At 43.1% G+C, this 24711-nt stretch overlaps 1 protein-coding gene across 1 annotated transcript in view; it reads right to left on the bottom strand.

Annotated features, from left to right (window-relative positions):
- The window catches only part of LOC126204202 (sodium channel protein Nach-like), a 182852-nt gene extending 161098 nt beyond the window's left edge, over positions 1-21754 (bottom strand). The window contains exon 1 of the mRNA XM_049938602.1: positions 21624-21754. Coding sequence (XP_049794559.1) covers positions 21624-21754 — 131 coding nt within the window. The remainder of the gene's footprint in view (positions 1-21623) is intronic.
- Positions 21755-24711: the final 2957 nt, after the last annotated feature.

The following is a 24711-nucleotide window of genomic DNA, read 5'->3' as shown; positions in this document are numbered from 1 at the left end:
CTAACTCATTGTCATCATAAATTGCTTCCATTTGTCCTTGGCTGTCGTCTTCCTCTTCTTCACTTCCTATTTCCTCACACAAGGTTTCACCTTCTGAACTAGGTGCAGTTGACTTAGTGGTTTTGCTCTCTTCTGAGTCCTTTCTATTTTCAAAGAATATTACATCTCTACTTGTGACAATCTTTTTAGTCAACGGATCCAGTAATCGGTAGCCCTTTGAATTTTCACAATAGCCTACAAAAATATACTTTTTAGCTTTCGGATCCCACTTTCCTCTTAGCTGTTTTGGAATATGTGCCATTGCATCACACCCAAAAACCCTTATATTGCTTAGATCAGGTTTCTTTCCTACCCATATTTCATAAGGGGTTCTACTCTTTAATGCTTTTGTAGGTGATCTATTGTTTAAATATACAGCTGTTGACACTGCCTCTGCCCAAAAATCTTTGGATAATTCAGTGTCAGTCATCATGCTCCTTGCTTTCTCAATAATGGTCCTATTAGCCCTCTCAGCAACCCCATTTTGAGATGGGCTGTACCTTATGGTAGTTTGATGCCTGATTCCCTTTTCTGCCAGAAGTTTCTTCAATTTCTGGTTAATATATTCTCTCCCATTATCAGACCTGATGATCTTGATCTTCTTTCCTGTCCATCTTTCAACCATATTGCAATATTCCTCAAAGATATCACTCACTTGGTCTTTAGAACTAAGAAAATAAACATGAGTATATCGTGAGTAATCATCAATAAACGCAAGAAAATAATTATTCCCACCTATGGATTCACACTCCATCGGACCACATACATCTGTGTGGATTAACTGTAAGACTTCTGTGGATTTACTCTTACTAGTCTTGAAGGGTAACCTTGCTTGTTTTCCCTTTATACATGTCTCACAAGGATCCTTGGACATACTAAAATTCTGTATTCCCTTTACCATATCCTTTATTATAGACATACTCTTTCTATTTAGATGTCCAAGCCTCCAGTGCCATAAAAAACCTTCTGCTGAATATACTGAATCACTAACATTTTTATGTTTACTGTCAATGATATCCAACTTAAAAATACCCCTTTCGTTACTTGCTGTAGCTATAACTTCACCACTTTCACTGATTACTCTTGCACCCTGCATGTCAAAGGTGACTGTATTTCCTTTCTTGACAATTTCCCCTACAGACAGCAGGTTAGTTGCCACATTTTTCACATAATGAACATTGTGTGCTGTAACCATATCTGATTCACCATTTACACTTACATGTAGATCTAGTTTCCCAGCCAGGTGACACTGGAGTTTGTTGCCATCAACAGTAGATATTCCCATATGAGTCTTATCTTTGATGTCATAAAGAAGTGATTTATCTTTAACAATATGCACAGATGCACCTGAGTCTAAAATCCATTCCATATCACGGTTGCTCATCCCACCAAAAGAATAAAAACATGAGAGTGCTTTACCTTTGTTATTGGTCCTTCTCTCTGGGCTATCAGTAACACACCTCCTTCGCTGAGTGTCTGATCCTGGGCTTACTTTTTCTTTGCTCTGAGACGCAATATATCCCATCTTCTGAGATTTATAGCACCTCACCGGTTTCTTCTTTTTGTTTTTTGAGTAGAGAGCAGACGCACCTTCCTTCTCCAATGTACAACAGCTTGGAGCACTCTTTACGTCCCGCAGGATTTTCACCTTAACACTGTCGCCTGTGATTGGTATACCCGAGCTTTCAAGTCCCATAATCATAGGTGCATACCTTTCGGGCAGTCCTGCCAAAAGCAATGTTCCTATCCATTCTTCAGCGATCTCGAATCCGATGTTTCTCAGTCGGTTCGACGTGGTTAATATTTTGTTAATGTATTCGTCTACACTCTTACATTTGTCCAGACGAGTGGTAATTAACTCGCGTAATAATCCTACTTTTCTCGTAAGACCACCATCCTCGAATGCACTTCGTAAATTGTCCCAGACTTCTTTCGCTGTAGCAGCTTTTTCAACGTGAACATAATTCACCGAATCAATCAGTAATATCAATTTTGATTTTGCTTTCCTATCCTTCCTTGAATAATTCTGATCTGTGGATTTCATTGTCCCGTCTACCACGTCCCATAGGTCGTTTAAACGTAAATACGCTTCTACTGCGAACTTCCAGGTTGCATAGTTTTCGCGACCTATAAGTCTTTCAATATGTGGAATTTGTGCCGCACTCATTCTTAACGGTAACTTGCTTTTTATTGCCGTAAAGAACACCGAAAAATAATGCGGAAAAAAATTGCGATCGTCTTGTAAGGATCACTCGCACTTCACGTAAATTGGAACTTTTCCAATACTTTCTCCTTACTATTTTGTTGATATACTTATTCCAAATGCACGCTGGGCCCATAACCTATTGGGGTTTGCACAGCTGAATAAGTATTAAGGAGAAAAGGGGCATCTTACTAATAACTATATTTGCACATTCAAGAACAAAATAAGATTACAGCGATCACAACACAATAATCAGCGCACACAAAGAGTGTTAGGCAATGCCAAAGAGGTCTATTTTACACAGTGCACTTTGCTCCGTCACACACGAAATATATTGTTCACACAATTCCAACACAAACAATCATCATCTATGAACTGTTTCAAAATATGTTCATATTATTCTGCATTTACCGTTTTCATAAGCACATTAAGGGACCACACCCTAACTATGGAAAACACCCCCATACCGTAACAACACATTTTCATAGTTCACTGTTGGCGCTATCTATGTTGAAACATAACGTTCTCCAGGCATTCTCCATACCCAAACTCTTCCACCAGATTGCTACAGGATATATCGTGACACAACACTCCCAGCCACTCGTTTACAATCATTGACTGTCCAGTGGCGTAGATATTTACACCACCTCAAGTGTTACTTATCATGTGTGACATATGAAGATCTGCTGGGCCATTGTATCCCACTCTTGTAAACTTCCTAAGTCACAATCAGTGTGCTAAGTGAACTGCTGGTAACACTTTGGAACTCTTGAGAGATTCCTTCCACTGATTTTTCACAACTACCGTCCAAAATGCTCGACGGTCCATTTCTGTCTGTAGGTGACATCTGCCTGGTTTTGGTTTAGGTGTGGTTGTTCCTTCACATTTCAACTTCACATTCAATCAGCAAAAATAGACTTGAGAAGCTCTAGAAGGGATGAAATGTTCCTGACTGGTTTATTAGCTAGATAACATCCGATGACTAGACCACGTTCAAAGTCACTGAGCCATCCTGACTGACCCATTCTGCTTTTACTGTTTCTCAGTTATTACGAAGTGCATTCACAAATTGCGAATACTATTTGACTTTTTATTAACGACACCTTAAAATTTGTACTGGACTGGGACTTGAACCCGGACTTCTCATATATCACCAGTTGTCGCCTTAAACATTTTGGCTATCCGTGCATGCCTCCCAGACCAACCCAAACTTCCATATGTCATCTACTGTCCATATCTCCTCTGCTTGCTCTTCGTGAAGCTTTCACACGAGAGAAAAATTTTTATTATCGTCATTTTAATTACGGCTAGAGATACGTTATTTTGTTTGAAATTTTTACGGCTGTGAAAGAGGTTCTACCGTATCACTTTATATCTCTAAAACTGTTTAACCGAATGAAATACATTTCTTTTCGTTGATTACCAAAACATCAGATGCAATGGATCTTGCCACAGTTGCATACCGCATTGCATGGATCAGGAGTTCGGTTCCAGAGGAGTCAATGTTTACTATCGTTTCAAAGTACCACAGATGTCAAAGGTTTTAATAATAATAAAATATATAGAAGTAAAAGTATGAACGTCTTGCAGCACGACAGAAAACCATGCACACCAAGGCTGCATCATCAATCCGTGTACACACTGAGCCTGAAACATGTTTTCAAAACATGTTTCCGGCTGCTTGATGTGGACAAAATTTGGAAACATGTTTCGAAACACAGAAACATCTATCCGTAGCAGTATCGGTACAGATCAAAGGAAACAATGTTTCAGGCTAGCTACCACTTGTCACCGCTGCACGGCCCTAGCGTGTGTGTGTGTGTGTGTCGTCAACTGTTAAGTAGTGTTGTGTTTACTATAGTGTCGTTTTCGCTTTATTTTTCTAAAATAATGGAGTGTTCAAGGCAACAAATTGTTGATTTAATTGCCATGTACCAGAGGGAGGATTGCTTGTGGAACGTCTGGAGCAAGGAAAATAAAAACACTGTTAAAAAACACGATGCACTTGCAAAAATTGCAGCAGCTTTCGGCACGGACAGTGGAAGTGCAGAGAAAAAGATACGATCGCTCGTGGTTGCTTACAGAAGTGAGAAATGAAAAATTATTTCCAGCAGACCATCTGGTAGTGGTGCAGACACTGCATACAATTCCAACTGGTTTAGCTATCGGCTGCTGCAGTTCATGGACGATGTTCATGAGCCGAAGGAGACAACAGATACTGTGGAAAATGAGGTACGAAAATTATGCTTGTTTGTCTTTATTTTTATTTTATGGTATACAGTCACATTCACCCATAGTTATTGTGCCACGGTACACTTCCTTGTGGGCTTAAAAAATGGTTAGCAAACTCGTCTCGAATTTGTTTATTCGTGGAAGCAGCTATTCGTGGTATATTGATATAATAACATTTCGAAAATATGCTTATTTAACGATGTTTTCTGTGCTGCTGGTCCCGGCGGAGGTTCGAGTCCTCCCTCAGGCGTGTGTGTTTGTCCCTAGGATAATTTAGATTAAGTAGTGTGTAAGCTTAGGGACTGATGACCACAGCAGTTAAGTCCCATAAGATTCCACACACATTAGAAAAAAAAACGATGTTTTTCATTTACTTGCCTTTATACAATCCTTCGGTACTCCAGATTCTATTTGAGATATTGCTTGCTTCGAAATGTGAAATAAATACGCAAGACTCTTAAATGAATCTCCTGTTGCCAGAAAACGAAGAGTAACTGCAAGCCTTTGGTTGAATGAAATCGCTTTCCTGAAATTCGTGTCATTTTTTGAAACAAATGGTGATATATTTGCCAGATATTCAAAATCGGTAGATGACATCCGAGTGAAGTTACGGAAGCCAGAGCCGTCTTCCATACTCAGCTCGCGTAGCTAGTATTGATAATGCAGCACCACATATCATTATCGTTTCTTCGACACCAGACATAACGCAGCAGCAGACGATACGAACACAATAACACAAGGAGCACTGCAGACGACGTGAACACACAACGAGAAATGTTTGCCGCCAGTATGGACGAAAACAGAGACCAGAAACAAAGTCGGAAACATTTGCGAAACATCGCAGAAAACAATGTTTCCAACAGAAACGTGTTTCCAGTGGCAGTGTGTACGCGGCTTCAAAGAGCAACGTCTCAAAGGCGCGAAGAGCGGCCATGCGAGCTCGATGATGATCCTGCTCTAGTCGCCCTGTGTGCTGACAAGGAAATGCTACAGTATTGGTCTTGCATTCAGAATATAAACAGAAAATGTATGGACGTCTCTATGACTTAACATACAGGGAGATAGAAGAAGGTTCGACAAGCCAGCTCCAGAAAAAAATCACTGAACTTCTTCAGAATACGTTTGATGTGAAAACATTTAAAACTTCGACCACGACTGCTGCGCCGTCAGGACTCCATTGGCTCCCAAAGGTCCACAGACAGGCTATTTCAGTGCGCCCCACAATTAGTAGAGGCAAAGGTGGAAAAATGGTCCCCTGCTGGTATTATGGGCCCCCTACATATTTGGAAGTACAGGCCACGAATTCTAGCGGAGAGCACATGAACTACTAAATCTAGTTGCCAAACTTCACTGTACAGTGCGCAGACGCAGTAGCTGTCATGGTTTGTGAATAGTTGTGCTGTGAATTTTTTCGCTGTCATCAAGAGTTTGAAAGGTTAGTGTTTACTTGAATAAAACTCAAATTTCTAACATGTTATTAGTAGAACTAAGGTAAGGTACGTATTTAGCTTGCTGTTGGGCTACCGTTTTACGTTAATTAACGTCGGTTGCGAACCAAACTAACCGTAGGCAAGATCGTTTTTCCCAAGATGGCGAGGGTGGATATATGGGCCCCTTTTGCTGCTGGTATTATGGGCTCCGTAAAATCAATCAAATATTGTTACTCTTTATGTTTCAAATGCTTCGAACACATCTTGTACCCCCAAAAAAATCGAAACGGCAATCGTGGGACAAAGCAAATACGGGAAATGCTCTTGTAGCTATTAAAGAGAAAAAAATGGGGTTGAAAAAAGCGGTTAAAGTGTACTCTGTCCCTCGTTCTACGCTCCAAAGGCTTTCCACCGGTTTTACCACAGGGACTTGAGGACGAACTGGTTAAATATCTTCTCATTATGGAATCCAAATTCTACAGCCTTACCAGAAATGACGTCAGGCGCATGGCCTACCAGCTTTGCACAAGAAATAAAAAGTTGGTGTTTCTGTCCCTGATGTTGACGACGCAGTATGTCTATTTTGTGAAAGGATTTTTTCAAAGGACACAAAAGCTGAACTTTGGGTCCAGTGTATAGCCTGTGAGATGTGAGCTCAAAACGAATGCGCTGGATGCGAGAAAGATACTTATGTGTGTGACTATTGTAAATAGGTTAGGCGTAGGCTGTGAAAATCATCCCACCAGTAGACTAATTAACAATGTTCAGAGTGAATCTTTCTTTCATTATACAGAAAAATTAAATAAAATTATATTTTTAAAATTTTTGTTTCTTTTTATTTCAAACTACCTTGAGGCCCATATTACCAGCACAAATTCTTGACGCAACAAAATGCAGAGTATCAGGAAAAAAATAAAATTTTGTTTTAAATATTAAAAAGTTGGACCAAAACATGTCGTAACTATTGCAGGACATACTAGAGAAATGTTTTATGTTAATTTCAGGTGATTATACTAAAAATAAAAGGTGTTACATAAAAAAAACAGAGTGGGGGCCCATTTATCCACCTTTACCTCTAATATAGAAGCAGCAACTGAGGAAATTCGAAAATCACACCCACAATTCCACTCATTTTGTACATCTACAAGAATATCACCTCGGTGATAGTGATCCGTTGGCGAGTTTAGACTAGAGTCCCTTATCATCAGGGTACCACTGAAGGACTCCATGGAACTGAAAAGCAAGAAATTTGATACCATCCTGATGAGACTCGTCGCATTTGTGCCCTCCTCGATGTACTTCCTGTTTGATAGAAATTATGTAGCCGGATAGTGTCGCGATGCGATATCCCCTGTCGCCGGTCGCGCGAATTTGTTCATGGAGGAGTTCGAGGAGAAGTCGCCGAAACAAGTTCAATTAAAACCAGTTTGTTTCTCCAATTACACAGATGACACATGTGTCGTTTGGCTGCATGGACTGGACAGCTTAAGTGAATTTCTCCATCACCTCGACTCACTGCATCCCAACACACAGTTTATGTGGAAGTCGAGTAGGATAGTGCCCCCTCATTTCTTGACGTCCTAGTGAAACAGAAACTATATGACAAGCTGCGGTGCAGTGTGTACAGAAAACCTATACACACTGATCTGTATCTGCAACCCTCCATCAGTCATCACAACTCCGAGCATGAAGGCATTTTATGCACACTTGTTCACAGGGAGCGATCCGTCTGCAGCAAAGACGGCCTTCCAACTGAGCTGAAGTATCTTGGGATGACATTCTGAAGAAATGGATACAGCAGTAAGCAGGTAAGGCATGTCTTTAGACAGACTGTACCTAGACAACAGCAGGAAGGAAAAGTAGAGCACAAATCACTTGCATCCATCCAGTTTGTCAGCAATACTTCCAGAACAACAGATATTGGCGCTACATAACGTTAAATGTGTATTTCATCCAACCCTAACACTACGAGGCCCAGTGAAAGATGATCTAGGCCTTCGCAAACCAGGGGCAACGGCCTCACCGCAGTGGATTCACCGGTTCCCGTCAAATTACCGAAGTTAAGCGCTGTCGGGCGTGGCCGGCACTTGGATGGGTGACCATCCTCGCCGCCAAGCGCTGTTGCCGTATTTCGGGGTGTACTCCTAGCAGAGGGGTGGAAACCTCGATCATGTAGAAGAAATACGACTTGGCCTAACAACCCAGAAAATTTTATTTTCAGAGGCAACTCCTGTGAAAGCCTGTGGACCTACATATAATATGTATGTTACGACCTGATGTTTTCCCAGGGTATTCGTTTATTATAGAATTCTCGGGTGTCCGGCTGGGTCGCGTCGTAATTACTCCACGATATTTTGGCAAGCAGACTCGTTGCCATCTTCGGGCGGTCGCAGATGACTGTGCTCTGCTACTGTCGACGTCCTGTATTCATTGACTGTTACCCCTTCCACCAATCCGCTCCTATACCTATCCACGCGGCCACCACAGTGGACGGTGGTGGTGGTATGGGTAGCGGTGACCAGCTATGAATTTTGTTCTCCGGCGTCCACGCTATCACTGTGAGGTGCTGATGTCACTGTACAGGCACGCTGCTCTTTTCCTAGGCCCAGTGCAGGCCTCCACGTCTGATTCAGTTTTATGCAACTATTTTTATTAATTAGACAACTTTGGGCTCTAATTTCAATGACCAATTTAATTACGCAGTTCCGGAAGGAGTACTGACTAAATATTTTGATGCTATTGTAATCCATAGTACAGCCATATTATTGTCGGTCATGGCTGATATGGTGGTATGACGTAATCAGTGTGGCACCTCTCTTCTACCATGCATAGTTTCTGCATCATATGCTTTGCTGCACTGGCATAGAATTTGGTCGACCCCTGGTTTGCGATAAACACAAAAGCACTCCGTCTTCAGGCCACAAGTGGCCCATCGGTACCACCCGACCGCCGTGTCATCCTCGACTACGGATACAGATAGGACGGGCGTGTAGTCAGCACACTGCTCTCCCAGTCATTATGATGGTTTTCTTTGGCCGGAGCCGCTACCATTCGGTCGATTAGCTCCTCAATTGGCTGCTCCCTTAGTAGCTAGGAGAATGTCGAGGCGGTATTCCAGTTACCGCCAGGTGTTTGATAACATGTGTTTGTCACAGTGCCCACAGCAGCTTGTATCCTACCTAGCCTTCAGTTCGTCGACGTCAGCAACTGGTGTGACGAAGACTCTGTCCTTGATATAACCCCAGAAAAAAAAAGTCAAGGGGCGTAATGTCTGGAGAGGGGAGTAATGTCCGGATCGGTGGGTTGGAAGGAACGGTCCAACACACCGACCACCACACTCTCCAGACATGACTCCCCTTGACCTTTTTTTCTGGGGCTATATCAAGGACAGAGTCTTCGCCACACCAGTTGCTGATGTCGACGAACTGAAGGCTAGGATACAAGCTGCTGTAGGTACTGTGACAGAACACATGTTACGAAACACCTGGCGGGAACTGGAATACCGCCTCGACATTCTCCACGCTACCAATGCAGCACACGTTGAGGTTTACTACCGTAAGTGGTCTTAAGAAAAACTAGTAACATTAACCTATGTAACGACATTAAATGTAACTTATTATGTCAAACAGTTATTCTGTTATAAATTCTTATAATCAGGGCAAGACTTTGTGCTCACCCTGTATATTCCACGTTAAGAAGTTTCTCTGCATCTTCTTGCCATTACCGGTCTACATTTTATATCCTCTCTACTTTGGTCATCATCCTTTAGCCGCCCGGGTAGCCACGCGGTCTGGGGCGCTTGTCACGGTCCGCGCGGCTTCCCCCATCGGAGGTTGGAGTCCTCCCTCGGGCTTGGGTGTGTATGTTGTCCTTAGCGTAAGTTAGTTTAAGTTAGATTAAGTAGTTCAGTACCATAGGATGCTACCACAAATTTCCAAAAAAATCAGTTTCTTTGCTGCCTAAATAGCAAATCTCATCTGCTACTTTAAGTGCCTTGTTTCCTAACCTACTTCCCTCAGAATTATCTAATTTCATTTGATTAATTTCTACTATCGTTGTTTAGCTTTTGTCGATGTTCATCTGAAATCCTTCTTTCAAGACACTGTCCATTCCGTTCAACTGCCCTTCCAAGTCCTGTGCTATCTCTAGCAGAATTACAATGTCATCAAATATCTCAACGTTTTTATTTCTTCTCCCTGAGCTTTAATCCACACTTCAAATTTTTCTTTGGTTTTCTTTACTGCTTGCTCAGTGTCCGGATTGAATTCCGTCGGGGATTGTCTACAGCCCTGTTTAACTCCTTTCTCAACCTCTGCTTCCCTTTCCACTTCCTCGACTGTTATAACTGCCGTCTTGTAAGTGATAAACATCCTTTCGCTCCCTGTTTTTTATCTCTGCCACTTTAAAAATTTCAAAGAGAATATTCCAGTCAAAACTGTCACACGCTTTCTCTAAGTCTAAAAATGCTATAAACGTAGGTTTACCTTTCCTTAACCTATATTCTAAGAGAGGTCGTAGGGCCAGTATTGCCTCACGTGTTCCTATTTATCTCTAGAGCTCAAACTGATCTTCCTTGAGGTCGGCTTCTACCAGTTTTTCCATTTTCGTGTAAAGAATTCATATTAGTATTTTGCAATCATGTCTTATTAAAGTTATAGTTCGGTGATACCCACACCTGGCGGCACCTGCTTTCTTTGGAATTGGAATTATTACATTCTTCTTGAAGTCTGAGAGTATTTCACCCGTCTTATCCATCTTGTACACCAGATGGAATAGTTTTGTCTGGCTGGCTTTCCCAAGGGAACCAGTAGTTCTGATGGAATGTCGTCTACTCCTGGGGCCTTGTTTCGACTTAGGTCTTCCAGTGCCCTGCCAAATTCTTCTCACAGCATCATATCTCCCACCTCATCTTCACTTATTTCCTCTTCCAGTTCCATCATATTGCCTTCAAGTTCACCTCCCTTGTATAGACCCTCTACATACTCTTTCCAACTTTTCGCTTTTCATTTTTTATACATTTGATCATCCTCTGCCTTCACTATTCCATCTCTCAAAGCTACTCATTCATCATCTACTGCATTCTTTGCCACTCTTCTACATAGTCGTAGCCTAACGATTCCTTTGAAACCCTCAACAACCTTTAGTCCTTTCAACTTGTCCAGATCCCGTCTTCTTAATTTCCTACCTATCTGTAGTTTCTTCAGTTTTAATCTACACTTCATAGACAATAAATTGTGGTCAGAATCAACATCTACCCTGGAAATGTCTTACAATTTAAAAACTGGTTCCGAAATCTCTGTCTTACGACACATGGTGATTTTTTTCTAGCGTGTACCAACTCTAGGGATTTATCGATGATAGGAACAAAAGAGGTCTAAGGAACTTATGGCCCGAAACGCATGGTTTCCATGCTAGACTCTATTTATTCAATCACACATTATTATAGAGACTGCAGTCTGATATAGGCTATACCATGTAGCCACAGTTAAGTACTTGTTGAAAATGGTTTCCATATGCCTCAACGCATGTGTGTACGAGCCATAGCATGTTCTGTCTCTGTGTTTACATCAGCGAGGCTACTTTTCCCAAAACGCAGCGAGGTTTGCAAAATTTCACTTCACTAATATGCTAATGCAAGTGCACCTGCCATAGAATCCAGAAACAGTCTACCATTAATGAAACAGTTGAGGATCAGTAAGATCAATAGCTTAAGAAAAGCTAGCGCTCAGTATAAAAATTAAAGTATGATCCTTTGTTGTTGCAAACCCAAGCTAATTCTTATATCACGAGCTATCAAAGGCTTTTAAAATAATTGCAACATGCCATTGAAAAAATCTGTAGTCACTTGTATACCACAGCAGATGAGGAAGTTTTGGATGTTAGCTTCATGGCAAAATACTCTCTGTTCAGCATGCTATCAGTTGTCAAAAAATCGTTTCGTTATCTCGAACTGTTTATGAAACATAAAGGTTGTTTTAAATATTTCACTTGCACTCTATTTTTGAGCACACAATTGGAAGTGATTACACTACATATAATACATTTCCTTGAGACTGCCGATAGATACAGATCTCGTCTCAAGTTTACAAAAAAATTCAGAATGTTAGCTCCATTTCGTACACCGCAGTATATGGTCTAATACACAGACTCCTAGGGACCTCTATTTTTCATTGCAAAGTGTTCTAATTTCGCGCAGTACCTTGTCTGCTATAGAAATATGACAATAACTATGACCGTAAATGAAATGACGGGCAGTTCATCATGAAGATGGCGAATAAGGCTACGAGATGCGTGAGTATGATTTTTTCCCAAATAGTTTCCTTAAAATCGTTGGAGAAAAGTCGCAGCGCAGCCACTGTGCGCCCGCCTCAGCTGAGCCAGAGGGTGACGTCGTAACGCGCCTCGCTTTCGCACCATTACACATGAATTGTCAATATTAATGAAATTCACCAACAGCCGTGTAAGTTCAGAAGCTATTTTATTTTATTTCACTATGCCATCTTCAAGCCCCATATGCATCTCTCCAAGTAAACGAAAGTGTCACATAGAGCCATAAGTCTCTGAATGTCGTTTTCCTGTTTGAGATTAATGAACTGCCTTCCGATGCTATAATACTATGTCAACCTGTTGTTGATAGAAACTGTCTGAAAAAAAAGTGAAGCACCAGAAGACGTGGTAGGATGCCAATGTAACTTCGCACACATATACACAATTGGTAAATATGTGAATGATTAGAAGTGAAACTCTCTGTCGTAGGTAGAATGGCCAACAGAGTGCATTAGTGTTGTTCATGTAACCAGGTCTGGCACGGTTGTGACGGAACGCCACATAACGTGATGAAAATGATATTCAGTAACTTCGCAAATGTAAGAAAACTGACGTCGTAGCGAAATAAATATTATCGCAGAATAATAACTAAGACTTTAATTACTTAATGCGATCTGCGATTGTAAGTGCAATCTCTGTTCTTTTGCAAAAGGATCGCTCTCTCTTCCCTTTTGTGTCTTCATAGTGTAAGAAGTCATTTTGTGACGAGGCACGAAAACGTGTAAGTGTCATGTAATATTTAGCCTAAATATAATCAAATATTTCTTAAAAGTGTCGCTAATGTTTTACTGTAACAGATCCTATGTTCATGAAGTGAATGTCTTAAATGCATTATGCAAATTTTATAGGGGAACATTGATGCAAAGGTCAGCGCTAGTGTTCTAAATGGTAAATGGTTCAAATAGCTCTGAGCACTATGGGACTTTACATCTTAGGTCATCAGTCCCCTAGAACTTAGAACTACTTAAACCTAACTAACCTAAGGACATCACACACATCCATGTCCGAGGCAGGATTCGAACCTGCGACCGTAGCAGTCCCGTGGTTCCGGACTGTAGTGCCTAGAACCGCACGACCACCGCGGCCGGCTCTAAATGTAGGAGATTTCTCTCGATTAGCGGTTCTTCCATTGAAACAGTAAAAGTAATCAGTTTCTCCAGTATTGAATTATATTTAAGTAAAGTGACTTCAGTAAATTTTTTTGATCCCCGCTTAACGAAACTGAGAGAATCTCCTTAGCGTTGTATTTTCATAACATTATAAAATAATTATCAATTTCCATAGCAAAGTAAAAAATGTAGCCATACATATGGAATTTTGTGTGAAGGTGGTGTCCATTTAATACCAAAACGTGTCGGGCAAATTAACTGCGAGAAGTACCACGGTGAGTCACTGACGTAAATAATTTTCCAGCTGTGAGGCAAGCAGAATAACAGTAACTCAAATGGTTCAAATGGCTCTGAGCACTATGGGACTTAGCATCTGAGGTCATCAGTCCCCTACAACTCAGAACTACTCAAACCTAACTAACCTAAGGACATCACACACATCCATGCCCGAGGCAGGATTCGAACCTGCGACCGTAGCGGTCGAGCGGTTCCATACTGAAGCGCCTAGAACCGCTCGGCCACTGTGACCGGCAACACTAACTCCAACTATTCATAACATATAAATACAAATACATAAAAGAACCACCACACGGTACATGAGAGGCGTGGTCAGCATCAGAGTGATGACTCCCCATTTTAAACACTTTAATCGCGGTTAACGTGCTGCTAATCAGCACACATCCGTATTCGCAGATGTCTTAGAGCATACTCAAGTGACAGCGTTATCAGCACTTGACAGAGTTTGAAAAGAGCCTCATTGAGGGTCTCCATTCGACCAGCTGGCCAAATTGTCCAATATCCAGATTTGTAGGGAATTGGGATGTGTCAGTGAGTCGATGTTGGAAGGCACGGGAACGTTAGGGCACGCATGCTAATCGTCAAGGTTCTGATCCACCATGTCTGACAACAAGAAGGGAGAATAGCCGTATTGTGCACCTTGCACATCCTAACCGCTTCACATATGCACCTGCCATCCAAGAATACGTAACGACTCTCTTCATCATTGTGTCTTCCCACATCACTGGTCAGAGACTAGCAACAGTTGGACTAGGGAATTACCGTACCATATGTAGGTTTCTGTTAACACCACAACACAAATGGCTGCGTTTGATGTGGTGCCCTGACTGGGAAGCAAGGATTGCTGAGGATTGGTGTCGCATTATGTTCAGCGACGAATTGTGGTTCTGCAGTACCCGGGTGACCACCATCAGCGAGTTGGCGGCGATCTGAGGAGAGGTCCCATTCTTCCAGTGTCTTGACGAGGCATAGTGGTGTTGCTCCTGGTGCACGGAGGGGGGAATCTTGGGATATGACTTCAGGCCACGGCTGGTAGTGTCTGATTAAACGCTCAAGGCGAAAGAGTATGTCACAGAATCCTGCATCCTCGTGGTTAACTCTTATCAATACTATCACAGTACAATTTTTCAATTGGCCAGTGGTCCGCCATACATGGCACATGTCTGCATGAACTGTCTGCGCAAAGTTGAGGTACTCCCGCAGCCAGCAAGATCTCCAGATCTGTCCCCTGCAGAAAATGTGTGCGGCCAGCTCGGACTTCAACTAAGTCCCAGCACCAGTCTCCGGAACATCAACGACCAGTTACAGCAGTTGTGGGCCAGACTGCCGCAGGAGAGGATACAAAGGCCTTACGAAACCCTTCCCAACCGAATCAGAGCAAGCATCTGCACCAAAGATGGCGCAACGTCATAAATGAGTTCATACTGCCAATTTTTTGTAAATTCGACTCGATTTTGTAATCCCTGAAATAACATCACAATTAGGGTTGCCACCTGTGACGGTTTTCTGTTGCCCCTACTTTTCTATAAGTGTCCTACGCGCCTATATAAGTACGACGGGACACCCTCCAATATCTCCTTTTTTGGTTTACAGTTTTATTTAATATTGCGTAATTTTTAATTTCGTATTATTAAGTTTATTATCTTGTTCTTGTTAACTAAAGCCAACATGAGTAAAATACACGATAGAACAACAAAACAAAGCGCTTAAATGTAAATTGTTGCGTCGCCTCTTTTTCATAATAGGTAGTGTGGAAGAAGTAGTTGTATTTGTACACTGGCCGAGTGCAGGAGTATTGGCATGTTTCGTACATTCGCTATTCCGTAAGAGCAAAGCACTATTAATGCTACGGTTGTTTCAGGGTTTCCCGAAGTCCGATTCAAACTTTAAATGCTCAGTGGATTAAGTGGCAACACGAATAGTAGTGGCAGTCAGTGAAGTGATGACTATCCTGACTCTACAAGAACCAGCTCCAGCCTTATTGAATTTCAGCGTATATGGTAAACACTGTTAATTTCAAATATTTTCAGTCTCAAGTACGGTATCTGTTGTTCAGTTTTGATGTGAGAATAAAAACAGACGAAAGTTAGTAAGAAACGCAAATTTCTACGTCTACATATACGTGGTTACTCTGCCATTCACAATAACGTGCAAGGCAAAGGGTTCGATGAACCACCAAACAAGCTGTCTCTCTACCGTTCCACTCTCGAAAGGCGCTCGGGAAAAACGAGCATTTAAATTTTTTTTGTGATGAGTATTTCTTCCTTTGTAGGTGGGTGCCAACAGAATGTTTTCGAAATAGGAGGAGAAAACTGGTGATTGAAATTTCATGAGAAGATCCCGTCACGACGAAAAACGTCTTTGTTTCAATGACTGACACTCCAATTCACGTATCATGTCTGTGGCACTATCTCCCTACAGAACGAGCCGACCTTCTTCGAACATTTTCGATGTCATCCTTCAGTCCCACCTGATGCGGATCCCACACAGCACAGCAGTACTCCAGAATAGGGCGGACAAGCGTGATGCATTCAGTCTCTTTAGTAGACCTGTTGCACCTTCTGTCTTCTACCAATTAATCGCAGTCTTTGGTTTGCTCTACCCACAACATTATCTACGTGATGGTTATTTGTAATTGTAATTGTGATCCCCTAAGTATTTAATTGAATTTACAGCCTTAAGATTTGTGTGACTTATAGCGTAATCGAAATTTAGCGGATTTCTTTTAGTACTCATGTGAATAACTTCACGCTTCTCCTTATTCAGGGTCAATTGCCACTTTTTGCACCCTAGAGATATCTTATCTAAATCATTTTGCAAATCGGTTTGGTCATCTGATGATTTTACAAGACGGTAAATGACAGCATCACCTGCAAACAATATAATGGGGCTACTCAGATTGTCTCCTATGTCGTTAATATACGTCAGGAACATTAGAGGGCCTTGGGGAACACCGGATATTACTTCTCTTTTACTCGATGACTTTCCGTCTATTACTACCAACTGTGACCTTTCTGACAGGACATCACGAATCCAATCGGGCAACAGAGGCGACATTCCAGTTTAGTTAGAAGACGTTTGTGAGGAACAGTGTCGAAAGCCTGGAAATCTAAAAATATTGAATCAATTTGACATCCCCTGTCGATAGCACTCATTATTTCATGAGTATAAAGAGTTGTGTTTCACAAGAACGATAATTTCTGAATCCATGCTGACTATGTGTCAATAAATCGTTTTCTTCGAGGTAATTCATAATGTTCGAACTCAGTATATGTTCCAGAACCCTACCGCAAATCGACGTTAGCGATATGGGCCTGTAATTCAGCGTATTACACCCATTTTCACTTTTTGGGTGTTGGTGTGACTTGAGCAATTTTCCAGTCTTTAGCAACGGAACTTTCTGTGAGCGAGCGGTTGTATATACACTCCTGGAAATGGAAAAAAGAACACATTGACACCGGTGTGTCAGACCCACCATACTTGCTCCGGACACTGCGAGAGGGCTGTACAAGCAATGATCACACGCACGGCACAGCGGACACACCAGAAACCGCGGTGTTGGCCGTCGAATGGCGCTAGCTGCGCAGCATTTGTGCACCGCCGCCGTCGGTGTCAGCCAGTTTGCCGTGGCATACGGAGCTCCATCGCAGTCTTTAACACTGGTAGCATGCCGCGACAGCGTGGACGTGAACCGTATGTGCAGTTGACGGACTTTGAGCGAGGGCGTATAGTGGGCATGCGGGAGACCGGGTGGACGTACCGCCGAATTGCTCAACACGTGGGGCGTGAGGTCTCCACAGTACATCGATGTTGTCGCCAGTGGTCGGCGGAAGGTGCACGTGCCCGTCGACCTGGGACCGGACCGCAGCGACGCACGGATGCACGCCAAGACCGTAGGATCCTACGCAGTGCCGTAGGGGACCGCACCGCCACTTCCCAGCAAATTAGGGACACTGTTGCTCCTGGGGTATTGGCGAGGACCATTCGCAACCGTCTCCATGAAGCTGGGCTACGGTCCCGCACACCGTTAGGCCGTCTTCCGCTCACGCCCCAACATCGTGCAGCCCGCCTCCAGTGGTGTCGCGACAGGCGTGAATGGAGGGACGAATGGAGACGTGTCGTCTTCAGCGATGAGAGTAGCTTCTGCCTTGGTGCCAATGATGGTCGTATGCGTGTTTGGCGCCGTGCAGGTGAGCGCCACAATCAGGACTGCATACGACCGAGGCACACAGGGCCAACACCCGGCATCATGGTGTGGGGAGCGATCTCCTACACTGGCCGTACACCACTGGTGATCGTCGAGGGGACACTGAATAGTGCACGGTACATCCAAACCGTCATCGAACCCATCGTTCTACCATTCCTAGACCGGCAAGGGAACTTGCTGTTCCAACAGGACAATGCACGTCCGCATGTATCCCGTGCCACCCAACGTGCTCTAGAAGGTGTAAGTCAACTACCCTGGCCAGCAAGATCTCCGGATCTGTCCCCCATTGAGCATGTTTGGGACTGGATGAAGCGTCGTCTCACGCGGTCTGCACGTCCAGCACGAACGTTGGTCCAACTGAGGCGCCAGGTGGAAATGGCATGGCAAGCCGTTCCACAGGACTACATCCAGCATCTCTACGATCGTCTCCATGGGAGAATAGCAGCCTGCATTGCTGCGAAAGGTGGATATACACTGTACTAGTGCCGACATTGTGCATGCTCTGTTGCCTGTGTCTATATGCCTGTGGTTCTGTCAGTGTGATCATGTGATGTATCTGACCCCAGGAATGTGTCAATAAAGTTTCCCCTTCCTGGGACAATGAATTCACGGTGTTCTTATTTCAATTTCCAGGAGTGTAATTGCTAAATATGGAGCTATTGTATCAGCATACTCTGGACCGGAGGCCTTGCCTTTATTAAGTCATTTAAGCTGCTTTGCTGCACCGAGGATATCTACTTTTATGCTTCTGATCTTGGCAGCCGTTCTCGGCCGGCCGGGGTGGCCGAGCGGTTCTAGGCGTTACAGTCTGGAACCGCCCGACCGCTACGGTCGCAGGTTCGAATTCTGCCTCGGGCATGGATGTGTGTGATGTCCTTAGGTTAGTTAGGTTTAAGTAGTTCTAAGTTCTGGGGGACTGATGACCTCGGAAGTTAAGTCCCATAATGCTCAGAGCCATTTGAACCAAGTTAAAAAAAAAATGGTTCAAATGGCTCCGATCACTATGGGACTTAACATCTGAGGTCATCAGTCCCCTAGAACTTAGAACTACCAAGTTAAAAAAAATGGTTCAAATGGCTTCGAGCACTATGGGACTTAACATCTGAGGTCATCAGTCCACTAGAACTTAGAACTACTTAAACCTAACTAACCTAAGGACATCACACACATCCATGCCCAGACTGTAGCGCCTAGAACCGCTCGGCCACTCCGGCCGGCTGAACCAAGTTGTTCTCGATTGGAATTCAGGAATATTTACTTCGTCTTCTTTGGTGAAAGAGTTTCGGAAAACCGTGTTTAATAACTCAGCTTTAGTGGCACTGTCATCAGTGACTCCATCGTTGTTATCGTGCAGTGAAGGTATTGATTGCGTCTTGCCACTGGTGTGCTTTATGTATGATCAGAACCTCTTTGGGTTTTCTGCCGGATTCCGAGACAGAGTTTCGTTGTGGAAATTATTAAAAGCATCTCGCATTGAAGTCCGCGCTATATTTCGAACTTCTGCAAAACTCTGCCAATCTTAGTGATTTGGCATTTTTTAAAATTTGGCATGCTCTTTTTCGTTGCTTCTGCAACACCGATCTTACCCGTTTTGTGTACCATTTGGGATCAGTACCATCACTTATTAATTTATGTGGTATATATCTCTCAATTGCCGTCAATACTATCTCTTTGAAATCATTCCACATCTTTTCTACGCTTAAGTGATAAGGTCGGAAGGAGTGGAGACAGTTTCTTAAAAAGGCGTTAAGAGCATTTTTATCAGCTTTTTAAATATACTTTGCGTTTCTTCTTTATGGTTGTAGGTGTTACGGTATTCAGCCTAGCACCAACTGCCTTGTGGCCGCTAATCCCCTAATTGTCCACGATTATTTGTTGCTAAGAGGTCAAGTATGTTTTCGCAACCAGTTACGCTTTGAGTGGCCTCATGAACGAGTTCTTCAAAATAATTTTCTGATAAAGCATAAATTACAATTTCGGATGACGTCTTATGCCTGCCGCTGGCTTTAAACGTATAATTTTTCCAGCATATCGAGGGTAGATTGAAATCACCACCGACTATAATTGTATGAGTGGGGTACCTATTTGAAACGAGACTCAAGTTTTCTTTGAACTGTTCAGCAACTATATCGTCTGAGTCGTTCCCAATAGAGCTACGACAATTTACAGCTACAATACCGATTGTTTCTACTACTACCTTACTGTGTTTCGCCTGTCCCCTTTTAGATGGGCGTCCTTTCTGTGGTTTCCTGAGACCCTTTACCTAAAAACCCGCACAATCCCTTCCACACCGCCCCCGCTACCCGTGTAGCCACTTCCTGTGTGTAGTGGACTCCTGGCCTATTAAGCGGAACACGGAAACCCACCACCCGAAGGCGCAAGTCAAGGAATCTGCAGCCTACACGGTCACAGAACCGCCTGAGCCTCTGATTCAGACCCACCACTCGGCTCTGCACCAAAGAACCACAATCGGTTCTATCGACGATGCTGCAGATGGTGAGTTCCGCCTTAATCTCGCAAGCAAGACTGGCAGTCTTTGCCATTTCCGCTAACCGCCCCAAAACCAGACAGAACCTTCTCCAGTCCAAAACAACACACGTCATTGATACCGTCATGAGCCACCAACTGTAGTTGGCTGCAACCTGTACTCTTCATGGCATCCAGAAGCACCCTTTAAACATCCGGAATGACTCCCCCGGTATGCACACGGAGTGCACACTGGCTTCCTTCCCCTCTTTGGCAGCCCGATTACGCGCCTAACACTGGAGCTCCCACCTAACAGCAGACCCACCCTCTGTGAATGCCCAGACCTTGCGTGCCAAGAAGCTTCCTCTGGAACAGGGTGGGCGACTGCATCCGGCTCAGAGACTTCATCAGCCACAGATAACGCCCGAAATCTGTTCGGCAAACAAACTGGGAAGGCCCTACGATCGGCCCATCGTAAAGTCTTTCGCTGCCTGCCAGACTTTGGAATAATCTCCCTCTCGACCACGGGTGAGGGGTCAACCTCAGAGCAGGCAGTACCCGGGGCGGCCACAGCAGTGGGCCGATCGGGGGACACGTGAGACGTGTATTAAGTGCTACCGACTTTTCACTTGCCAAAGGTGGAAGTGTCCCGACTTTTGACTTGCCAAAGACGACAACCTTAATCACATGTCCTCTCAACACGTGAAGTTACATCTCGTTTCCTCCTTCCCTACCATTTTGTTTCCTCCTTCCCTACTGGGTGCTTCACTTCATTTATCATTTAGCTTATGTTTGAAATAAGTCGTATATAAAATAATAATGATGTAATGATAGCAGCTGTTGACGATCTGATTTGTCATTTCTGATTAAGTTTACATATTTTAACACTAAAAATACAACCATTCGTGCATAAGGGTGATCTCGTTTGAGGCTCGACAGGAATACTGAAAATTTTCCGTGTAGAACAGCGCCTGATTCTGGAGCGACATATTTGATATTTTGTAGTATTTCAAAGCTATTGGCATTTGCATTTGTACCCTACATCCCTGCAGTGGTACGGCATTGGATGGCATAAATTATTCAAAATGGTTCAAATGGCTCTGAGCACTATGGGACTTAACATATGTGGTCATCAGTGCCCTAGAACTTAGAACTACTTAAACCTAACTAACCTAAGGACATCACACACATCCATGCCCGAGGCAGGATTCGAACCTGCGACCGTAGCGGCCACGCGGTTCCAGACTGAAGCGCCTAGGACCGCACGGCCACACCGGCCGGCCATAAATTATTATTCTAAAGCAATGCGATACCTTTCTGTCCAATGACGGCCCGACTGCACAATGAATCTCAGACCGTGAATCGACGAGGTGGACAAGTACTCCTTAACTGCTTCCCACAGCAGCATTCTTCCCGAGCCTTTTCCTTGTCTGTGACAACTCATGTAGGACTCAGAGACTGAGAGATTCGTTGTGCTCTGTTAGCCGCAACGCGCATGAAATAATCAATTCGGAGTATCGCTAATGAGCTACCATCGCGTGAGATATACACCAGAAAAGAGGCAAATCAATGCATTGTTACGAATAGCTGTTTTTTCTCGCCCATATGCTCACTGTGAAGCAACTCATCAAGGCCGCAGTGTGCATGAATGATACATCAACACATCTTAGCCGAAGGAAGAATACTGTGTAACTCACCCAAAAGCACAAACAAAGACAGCACATTACTGTTGCCCGTCAGTATACATTCTGGGTGTTCACAGATTTTGAGATTCAGATAAATTTGAGAGTGTGAAATTAACAACATATGCTGTATAACATTTTTACTTCTCAACAAGCTTATACAACTACAGCCACTGCCAATAGCAATAACAGTTATAAAAATGATAATAATATTAATAATAATAAGATGCATAGCTTATCTGACAAAAGAAAGAATTGCTTTTGTGGAATTTTATTGTCTTGTCCCTTATTAAGTACAGTTTAGGGCAATAACGAAATAATGTGTAAGCTTTCCCAACTCTCGATTTCGCATTTTTTTATAACTCGGAGTCTTCGTGCTTTTTTATTTTCTTTGACAAATGTACAAGATCCCTAACAGATGTATTAGTTGACGAATTTACTTCTGGGCTGAAAATCATATACTCTTACGCAACATTCACACAACAACTTGTGCGAACTGTATCCTTCCTTGTTAAATTTTCGATTGTAGTCACGCTTATTTGATTTCTTCTTGTAGTCACGCTTATTTGATTTCTTCACTCTCTCAATCAAGGATCTGTTCTCGGAAGCCCTAGTTCCTTTGCGGCTAACTTTTCCTAGTGATTTACTTTTCTGTTCCCAGAATGAGATTTTCACTCTGCAGCGGAGTGTGCTCTGATTGAAAGTTCCTGATGGATTAAAGCTGTGTGCCGGACCGGGACTCCAACCCGGAACCTTTGTCTTTCACGGGCATGTGCTCTACTCACTAAGCTACTCAAGCACGACTCACGACCTGTCCTCACAGCTTTACTTTCTGTTACCATTACTTCAACGTAGTTCATAATTACACTCCACATGACAAGACGATTCCTGCACAATAAACAACCAACCCCAAACACAAAGTGCCGTTTGTGGAAATGATTACACTCATGTAGTAACGTATAATAAATGGTAAATGGAAATGTGTAGCTAGGGCCTCCCGTCGGGTAGACCGTTCGCCTGGTGCAGGTCTTTCGATTTGACGCCACTTCGGCGACCTGCGCGTCGATGGGGATGAAATGATGATGATTAGGACAACACAACACCCAGTCCCTGAGCGCAGAAAATCTCCGAGCCATCCGGGAATCGAACCCGGGCCCTTAGGATTGACAGTCTGTCACGCTGACCACTCAGCTACCGGGGCGGACATAATAAATGGTCACTTGACTAGAATACAAATGAGGCGCTGAGATCCATAAGGGCCTAAAGCACACCACTGTCGATCCCACATTTCAGTGAATATCAGAAAAACCAGTAATACAGCTTTTCGTTTATTTTCATATATACAGTGTGGGCATACAACACAGATAAACCTGACTCACCATAAGTTCAACAGATTTCAAACACATGAATGAATGCCAAAATCTCACAATCGACGGTGATGTGCTTTGGGCCCTTATGATTCTCAGCGCCTCAAATAGATTAGTGTATGATAAAATTCATAACTTAATACGCTACAACTCATTCAGAAACCCATAACAGAGGTTTACTGCCAATAGCTTTATATTGACGTCCAATCTAATTTTGCTACGGTATATAGTGGGCGAATTAGCATATCTGAGGAGTGTGCTATCATCTAACAGGATTTTTGCCGAGTGAACAGGGATAAAAGTCTGTCGCAGTGTGCTACCATCTGGTGGCACTGACGTAAACCTCTAGTTGAATGGCTAGGGCTAGCTGTGCACATCGCGAACTGTGCAGGTTGTTTATCAAATCCGTATTATTTGGTCCGTAAGGCAATTACGTCACGCGAGTTGCGTATGCGCAAAAGCTCCTTAAGACATGCAAAACTGAAGGTGTGCTCGCAACCCTAATGCCAAGTTTCATGCGTTTTAGAGAAGCAGTAATGCAATAGATTTAAGTGTTGTATCTTTCAGACTGCAGCATCTATGTTAGGTTTAACAGCATTCAAAGAAAAACAACCAATAAATCAGGGAGGTGTCGAAAGCTAAGGTGTTCACGTGCGCTTGTGCTATTACACAGCCGCCGCCACTGCTTGTTAGGAATGCCTCTGTGTGGCTAAGCAGTTCTTGATTCAATACTTTGTTAATTTAACGATGTTAACTGTGGTTCAGGTCCGTTGTCAAGGATTAAATTACTTGAAGAAATAGATCGCGCAGACTTTTGATACAGCTTTATTTATGCGAAGACACGTTTAGGGCTTACACCCATCTTCACTTGGCGTAATACATTTATTCTTCATCAGTGCTACGTTTTTATCGACATTTTAACTGCTGTGGTTGCCTTTTATTGTGTCATGCATATAAGCGCGAAGAAAGGAACTACAGATTACCGAAAAGAAGGCAAATGAGGCGTTCAAAATACAGTCGATAATAACTTACAGGATATTGCAAAATGATTTTTACAACTTTGATCACGTATATTTCAGAACTGGAGTAGTCAGAAAGGCGAGACTTCCGGCTTAATGTTCATACATACCGTAAGTTTCACTAGCCGTTTAACAGAGATCAGTGCGTGGACCATCTATAGCATGTATGGTATCTAGGCGATATTCATCTGGCCTAGCATATCTTCATTAACGTGTACAATTTGTGACGCTACAGGAACACCCTCGAATGATATGGTAATCTAACTGTAAATGACTGTGTCCAAATAACAAAATTGGAGGAATCCTCATATATCTCCCCTGATGTGTACACAG

Source organism: Schistocerca nitens, chromosome 9 (genome assembly GCF_023898315.1).
Source record: "Schistocerca nitens isolate TAMUIC-IGC-003100 chromosome 9, iqSchNite1.1, whole genome shotgun sequence".
NCBI classification, from domain to species: domain Eukaryota; kingdom Metazoa; phylum Arthropoda; class Insecta; order Orthoptera; family Acrididae; genus Schistocerca; species Schistocerca nitens.
The sequence above is the reverse complement of the archived record's forward strand: the minus strand, read 5'-3'. Positions and strand labels throughout refer to the sequence as shown.